Here is a 7,770-nt window from a genome sequence, read left to right on the forward strand (position 1 = left end):
TGTGTGTGTGTGTGTCTGAATGTGTGTGTGTGTGTGTCTGAATGTGTGTGTGTGTGTGTGAACGAGGCACAGATTGCTGTAAAGAGCTTGGAGTACCTTGAGAAGACAGAAACATGATGTATAAGTTCAGTCCATTTAACGGTGACATAAAAGTTTTAAAATGTGATTTTTGAAGATCGGAGCCGTTTAAGAAGACGAGGATCTTCTTGAACCATCGCTGCACTCAGGATGAGGGGCGGTACCCTCAAAACTAAAGCCCCGCCTACTGGCCCTCCCAATGACCCGACAGGGTGTCAGCCCCAGAATCGAGTTCTCTGCAGACTGAAAGTGGGTGTTTCTGAAGGACAGACTCTGACTGGCAGCGTATCTGCTGCTCTTTAGAAAAGATACATGAGGTCTTTATTAAACTGAAGGTTTGTAAGAAGCAGCGTTATATCTGCTTTCAGACACAAGAAGATCCTCTTCAGTCCTTGTAGCTGCACCTGACACAGGTGAGTCTGCTCTGGGTACAATGAAACATGAAGCATCTGAAGAGAAACTGCTCCATTTGTCACAAAGTCTGGTCTCAATTAAAGATCAGGAGTCCTGTAACGAGATAATGGACCAAAGCCAAATGTTCTCTAGAAGTTCCTCCATGAGATGTGATCCATGAGAGGAGCTGGAACACGGAGAAGGACCGAGCCTTAAAATGTGAGACAGCTGAGGAGGTGAAGCAGTAAGCAGAATACCTGCTCCAGAACCTGACATCACTCATCTGCAGCGACTGATTTAAGAGCTGAACAAGAAACTGTGAAAAGGAAACATCCTTTGTCCCAGAGACGGTCCAAGTTTCATTATTATTTTGGTTACTTTATTTTTCTGTCTTCATGAATTGATTGTAACGATTGTCACATTATTGAACAACCAAAACAGATTTAGTTTTTAATGTAAAGGTTAGGTATTAAACACAAACATTTAGCCCTCCCCACTACATTTATGTTGCTCTTATTCTGAAATGTAACAGGAAGTTCTGTTAAGAGAGACAGAAAGACGTTATGGAGACGAGCAACGTTGAGCTGGTTCACACGACCTGCCTGCTGCTATACTCAGATTAATAAATCTGTTAGTCACCCCCTGCCCGCGCCTGGTACATCACTCGATGCTGTACGGCATTTTGTTGTACCGCTCCGTACTCTTTCAATAAAGAAAAAACAAACGTTCTGATACCTTCGTCCAGTCAGGTATAAGATCGTCCTTGAGTAACGCCTTGTTTTTTAATGTCCAATCAGGTGTGGCCCTTGAGATACACCTTCCTCTGGGAACGCCTGCTCGTCTGCAGACAGACCTACCTGAAGAAGTCCTTCAAACTAAACGTGTGGAAAAGATGCAGTTTGGAAAAGTAGGAGCTGAAATATTCGACAAATCAAAGAAAATTATCTAAAGCTTAATAAAAAGTGGGTGGGGCTTAAAACTATCTGGCGTCAGTTTCCTGTTTCTAGTTATATTAGTGTGGACAGGAGAAAATACAGGACTCCGCCCCCACAGGTTGGTACCTGGCCAGGTTTTAAGCCCCGCCCCCATATGTAAAACACACTGCCCTGGTTCAAATTTAAAGTCTTGATTTCTTTACTGAGTTTGATCTGAATTCTTTTTTCATTTAGCTGTAATTAGTTAATTGCTTAAAGAAAGTTTATGTGACATGATAATTGTAGGCGGGGCTTAAAGTCTTCGTGAAGTTATAAAATACAACATGGCAGCTTCCATAAGCTGTTGTGGCTTCAGCTCAACAAGTTGGTCCTAACGTGACTCATGAGCAGTATTTATATTACTAAAGGTTGAAATATTAATACAATTAATAATTAACAGTCGTCATATTGTCACACGGTTGTTCCTGGTTAGATAGAGATTTATAAAAAGGTGTTTCAATGAAGTTATAAACTGAGGTCAGTCGTTTAGCTACTCAGAGTTATCTGCCACAGGTAAGATGCTGATCGCTGTAATGTTTTACGGACTTACAGCGATCTGCCTCTTCTCCGTCTCTCCTCGTTTGTGATGAATATCTGAGCTCAGCTTCAGGAAAACAACTGAAGAAGAAGAACAGTTCCTTCAGACCCAAACGCGTCGTTCACCGACAGGAAGGATACGGGTCAGGTACTCCAGGATGGTCACGTCCCAGATGTAGTCGTAGAAGGAGTCCATGGCGTCGTGGCTGTGAAAACAGGACGTTACGGACGTTCTGACGGGAACAGGAAGTGAGCGTGTTCTGTCGGGTCCTACCTGTTCTGCTCCTGAAGGGCTTTAAACGCCGTCATGTAGTCGACCTCCCGCAGGAACTGGCACAGAACGGCCACCTGAGGAGAACCACACGTTAGCTGACCCCCAGAGGTGAGGGTAAAGCTGTGCTGCGACCTCTGACCTGCGTGTGACAGTTCATCATCGAACAGCACTTAATCATCCTCTTCAGCACCTGGAGGAAACGTGAGGAACCGGGTGAGCACCGGCGACTCGTTTTCCAGACAAGAACTTCACGGCTGACGTGAAGGATCACCACGTTTGTTCGAGGAGCAGGTGAGCGGTTACCTGGTCCGTGTAAACATCAGGAGGAACCGGTTTGGTGAAGAAGTCCGAGCACACGGCTCCGGCCTGCAGGTAGAAGGTGAGCGCAGCAGAGTACTGGTTGGTCACTGCGGACAGAGGAAACCATCGTTACCGCTCGTCCAGTTCTTGGGTCCAAACTGACGGACGTGGGATCTCGGTACCAAAGTAGATGTCGGCCTGCGTTGTGAGCCACGCCTGGTTGTTGGGGTTCAGGCTGAGAGCGTAGGACACCAGCTCCTTCACGGTCACAGCGACAGCCTCCACGTCCACCGCCTGAATGCTGCCACACAGACAGGTCAAAGGTCAGCGCTGACATGTGAACAGCACAACGATGGACGTCAACGTTGACTCTCTCACGCCACAGAGGCTTTACTTTGGAAGAGAGGACGGCCAGATGGACAGATGTTCTGCTGTCACTTCGTTTACGATGTCGTCCTGATGAGGAAGGAAAACAAACAAGAACCAAAGTTGTTCACGTTTATTAAAAGTAAACACAGAGACTGGTTTTACTGGAGGTTCTCTGCAGCATGAGTTCAAGCAGCTGCTGAGAGGACACTCGTGACGCGTCTCCGTCTGCTCTGGAGCACCTTCAGCACTCGCGTCTCCTCAGACGTGTTTCCTGAACCGTACGGTTGTCCGAGGTCTCCAGTTTGAATAAAAGATGTGCTTTTCGTTTGGGAGGGCAGAGATCCTCTTCGTGTTTTAGTTTGCGTTCTTTGCAGAACCTCTGGATGATTTGATGTTTTAATGGACGTACCCGTACGATGCTGTGGAGTCTGACGAACAGAGAGATGAGGGTCGTCAGCACCAGCGGCTCCTGAGAGAAACCCACTGTCAGACTTCAAACAGACGCTCAGGTTTGTTGGTTCTGCTGACACTTACTCTGAGTTTCTTGATGAAGGTGATGAACTTGCTCCTGAATGAGGAAAGCAGCAGAGTGACTGCATGTCTGAGTTAAAGGCGTCGCACGAGGAGGTTCTGGGGACTCACCGCTGCAGGATGCCCACAGACGACTCCCTGTGTTTGATCAGACCCAGCCGCCCGTCGCTGCTCCTCTTGTGTTGGACCGACACGCTGCAGATCTGGACCACCACGTCCCACAGCTCTTTGGCTGTCCGTCGACTCTCCTTAGGACCTGGCAGCTCTTTGCAGGTGGAGGCCAGGAGCTGGCCGAGCTACGGGGAGAGAAAAGGACAAATTAAAGAGGGAAGTTTTTCTGAAGCCTTGGTGTCGACAGACGGACGTTACCTTGATGTAAGGATTGTTCATGACCAGAGACGGAGGCACCTGCAGGGTCAGGTAGTCGTTCTCTCTCCAGTTCAACATGAAGACCACGCTCTCTTCGCCCATCACCTGACGCAGAGGAACATCTGGACAAACATCAGGACAGGAAGTTCTGATCCAACCCGTCGCCCACTGCCATGAAAAGAAGCTGATTGTGTGTAGCTGGTTCTTTTTCTGACTTCGGTGTTTCTAGAGGGAACGCTCCAGCGTGGACGCTCCGATGACATCACACACTCAGGGCTCCGCCCCCATCATGATGTCACGGTCAACTGACCACCTCCTGCTCATTCTCGCCTTCTTCCCATGAGAAACTACATCTAAGTTCCCTCGGCTCGTTCAGGTGAGCTGCTGAACAGTTCCCAGGTAAAGAACCCGTCACCAAACGCAGTTCCTGGCGTCCGCTCGACTCGCTCTGAGCGGGTTGGTGCGTCGTCAGAAACATCTGGCACAGTTAGGAGCAGTGGCCGCGTCAGGGTGAGCTCAGTGTTGGCTCCACTGCTAGCACTAGCGACGGACAGCTAACTTGTTGTGAGGAGCTAAGTCCACATCTCATCATCTCATCGTGGCTATGGCACCTACGCCCACCACAGGGTCAGAACCTAACGCCCAGGACGCTGTATCACGCCCGTGCCCCGCGTCAAGCGGTTCCTCCATCATGGGTGGGGACCCTCACCCAATGTGCATAACATGCATGGGCCCCAGCCACGCACAAGGGTCACTGGCAAACCCACAGGCATGTCCGACTGCTGCTGCATGCTGGGAAAAATCCTGGAAAGGAGGATGAGTGTCCAGGAAGCGTGTGTGTCTGTAACTGCATGAACAGGTGCAGACCTTCAGCTGCGAGCCACCACGTGCACAACTTGATGAGAGAGGGGCCCCGAGCAGGCAGTCGCTTTTCAAAGGGCTGGTGGATGGCGGGAACTTGAAACGAGTCAGGAGGAGAAGATGCTAAAGTCACTCTGACCTCCATGACATCCAGGAGGAGGATGACTCCACTTTCCTGGATCCACACTCGAGGCCCCCCAACGGGGCTGGGGACTTCTGATGATGAGGGATTTCCAACGATGGGTCGCATCACTGAGTCTATGCCCCCCCATCCCCACCCCCATATCCCAGACTGACAGCATCTCCAGCCATGGAGGGACCCAATGGCTTTCACCACTGGGACACAGCTGGGAGCAGTAACATCCAGGGTCACCATGACAACAGATGCATCCCTGACGGGGGGGGGGGGGGGGGGGGCACGATGATGGGCATAGTAAACGGTGCGGTCAGAAGAGCGTCACGTCTCCACAGAAATATACTGGAAGTGTGGGCAGGTTTACTCACTTCAAAGTATTTTCTGCTCCATCTAAAGAACCATCATGTCACTCGACGTGGTGACTTACAGGAACCATCAGGGCGGGACACCATACCAGCAGCTTCAGACTGGTCTGGGACTTCATCCAGCAGCTTCAGACTGGTCTGGGACTTCATCCAGCAGCTTCAGTCTGGTCTGGGACTTCATCCAGCAGCTTCAGTCTGGTCTGGGACTTCATCCAGCAGCTTCAGAGACTGGTCTGGGACTTCATCCAGCAGCTTCAGACTGGTCTGAGACTTCATCCAGCAGCTTCAGACTGGTCTGGGACTTCATCCAGCAGCTTCAGACTGGTCTAGGACTTCATCCAGCAGCTTCAAACTGGTCTGAGACTTCATCCAGCAGCTTCAGACTGGTCTAGGACTTCATCCAGCAGCTTCAGACTGGTCTGAGACTTCATCCAGCAGCACCAGGCTCCTGTCAGTCTGGGTGACCCACCTGTTGTACAACCTGCTGTGTGGGGAGTGGCGACTCCATCCTCAGGTGGTGGAGCAGATCTGGCGGGCCGCCGTAGATCTCTTCGCCTCATGGGAAAACACCCAGTGCCTGCTGTTTTTCTCCCAGTCAGATGCAGATGCTCCACTGGGGGTGGATGCTCTGGTTCTGGAAAGATGACTAATCAAGGACTTAATTTGTTTTATTCCTCTTGTTTCTTTTAACGGCAGTAAGTTTGACAGAAGCATCGAGAACCTCTGGTGTTCTGTTTGATGTGGTGCAGTTTGTGTGGTAGTAGCTGAGAGTCCTGCTCTGACAGCTGTGGACTCACCGTGGATCCTCATCTCCAGGTAACCTCTGACCCTGCTGACCAGGTCGGGTGGCGGCCGCTCCTTGCTGCCTTCAGCCGCCGTCACCTCGTGAGCGCGGACCTCCAGCAGCAGCATCTCGTTGAGCATCACCTGTCGGAGCTTCGGGGAGAACTCGGTGACGAGCTCCAGGCAGGCAGAGAAGAGCTGCCGGGCGTGGCCGAAGTCCTGAGACCAGAGGAAAACAGGATCATGTGACTGTTCAGGCGCCTCAGATGTTTGACTCCTTCTGCCAGACCTTTATTGAAATGCAGTGGAGTCCTTTAGCCATGAGGATGTAGACCAGGTCTTTGGTCAGGTTGTCTTTGATCCCCAGGATGACGTTGAGGTACTCTGCAGGAACCTCCCACTGTCCCAGAACAACACGTTTAATAATTCATCATCTCTTCACGTTTAGTCTCAGGTGTGATCCAACCTTGCTGTTGACTCTCCAGAAGGGCCGCTCCGCCAGGCCGTGCAGCTCGATGAGGATCTGCCTGATCCTCCGGGGGTCCAGGGACAGGATGAGCTGCTGCTCCAGCTGCCCGATGTTCACGCTGGCTGAAGCTGCGGACGGAGGGCACAAACTGAAACTGAGCTCTGAACGTGACGAGGAGCAGCAGGAGGCTCACCCCCGTACCTGGGATGTCGTAGAAGGAGGGCAGAGGCTTGGCGCTCAGGTTGACGGTGGCCGACCTCTTCCTCATCTGCTCCAGCAGAGTCTTCCTCTCCTTGTCCTTCAGCAGCTCCAGGAACAGCTTGTGAGACGTCACCACAAACACCAGAGACAGGTCCTCCAGGCCCTCACACAGAGTCCTGCACCACAACCAGGTTTTACATCAGAGCCACAGAGGAACCGGAGCCGCATTAAAAACCTGTCACTCACTTCAGGAAAGAAGCCATGTTCCTGCTGGACGCCTCCGACAGCCGGTCCATCTCCAGAGACCGGGTGCAGACCTGGAGGACCCACAACACAACAACTGTTCATCTCAAGGAGGTCTGAAGAGGAATTAGATTCTCTGTGAAGCCCAGAGCTGCTGAACAACAGCTGGTGCTACAGCTGAAACACACGCTAAACATTAGCTAGCCTAAACATTAGCTAAACACATGCTAAACACACGCTAAACACATGCTAAACACACGCTAAACACATGCTAAACACACGCTAAACACATGCTAAACACACGCTAAACATTAGCTAAACACATGCTAAACACACGCTAAACAAATGCTAAACACACGCTAAACACACGCTAAACAAATGCTAAACACACGCTAAACACACGCTAAACATTAGCTAAACACATGCTAAACACACGCTAAACATTAGCTAAACACAAGCTAAACATTAGCTAGCCTAAACATTAGCTAAACACATGCTAAACACATGCTAAACACACGCTAAACATTAGCTAAACACACGCTAAAACACATGCTAAACACAGGCTAAACACAGGCTAAACACATGCTAAACACAGGCTAAACATTAGCTAAACACACGCTAAAACACATGCTAAACACACGCTAAACACATGCTAAACACATGTTAAACATTAGCTAAACACATGCTAAACACATGCTAAACATTAGCTAAACACATGCTAAACACACGCTAAAACACATGCTAAACACACGCTAAACACATGCTAAACACATGCTAAACATTAGCTAAACACATGCTAAACATTAGCTAAACACATGCTAAACACATGCTAAACACACTCTAAACACACGCTAAACATTAGCTAAACACATGCTAAACATTAGCTA

At 49.8% G+C, this 7,770-nt stretch overlaps 1 protein-coding gene across 1 annotated transcript in view; it reads right to left on the reverse strand.

The window, feature by feature from the left end:
* ints8 (integrator complex subunit 8) overlaps positions 1–7,770 on the reverse strand; it is a 16,844-nt gene that overhangs the window by 3,064 nt on the left and 6,010 nt on the right. The window contains exons 12-27 of the mRNA XM_037693166.1: positions 6,887–6,957; positions 6,641–6,816; positions 6,437–6,567; positions 6,260–6,370; positions 5,985–6,189; positions 3,826–3,947; positions 3,568–3,752; positions 3,460–3,493; positions 3,335–3,394; positions 2,951–3,012; positions 2,739–2,857; positions 2,560–2,663; positions 2,396–2,446; positions 2,257–2,330; positions 2,124–2,188; positions 1,996–2,039 (exon numbers count right to left, since the gene is read on the reverse strand). Coding sequence (XP_037549094.1) covers positions 1,996–2,039; positions 2,124–2,188; positions 2,257–2,330; positions 2,396–2,446; positions 2,560–2,663; positions 2,739–2,857; positions 2,951–3,012; positions 3,335–3,394; positions 3,460–3,493; positions 3,568–3,752; positions 3,826–3,947; positions 5,985–6,189; positions 6,260–6,370; positions 6,437–6,567; positions 6,641–6,816; positions 6,887–6,957 — 1,614 coding nt within the window. The remainder of the gene's footprint in view (positions 1–1,995; positions 2,040–2,123; positions 2,189–2,256; positions 2,331–2,395; positions 2,447–2,559; positions 2,664–2,738; positions 2,858–2,950; positions 3,013–3,334; positions 3,395–3,459; positions 3,494–3,567; positions 3,753–3,825; positions 3,948–5,984; positions 6,190–6,259; positions 6,371–6,436; positions 6,568–6,640; positions 6,817–6,886; positions 6,958–7,770) is intronic.

Source organism: Nematolebias whitei, chromosome 19 (assembly GCF_014905685.2).
Source record: "Nematolebias whitei isolate Nwh7 chromosome 19, NemWhi1, whole genome shotgun sequence".
Taxonomy (NCBI): Eukaryota; Metazoa; Chordata; class Actinopteri; order Cyprinodontiformes; family Rivulidae; genus Nematolebias; species Nematolebias whitei.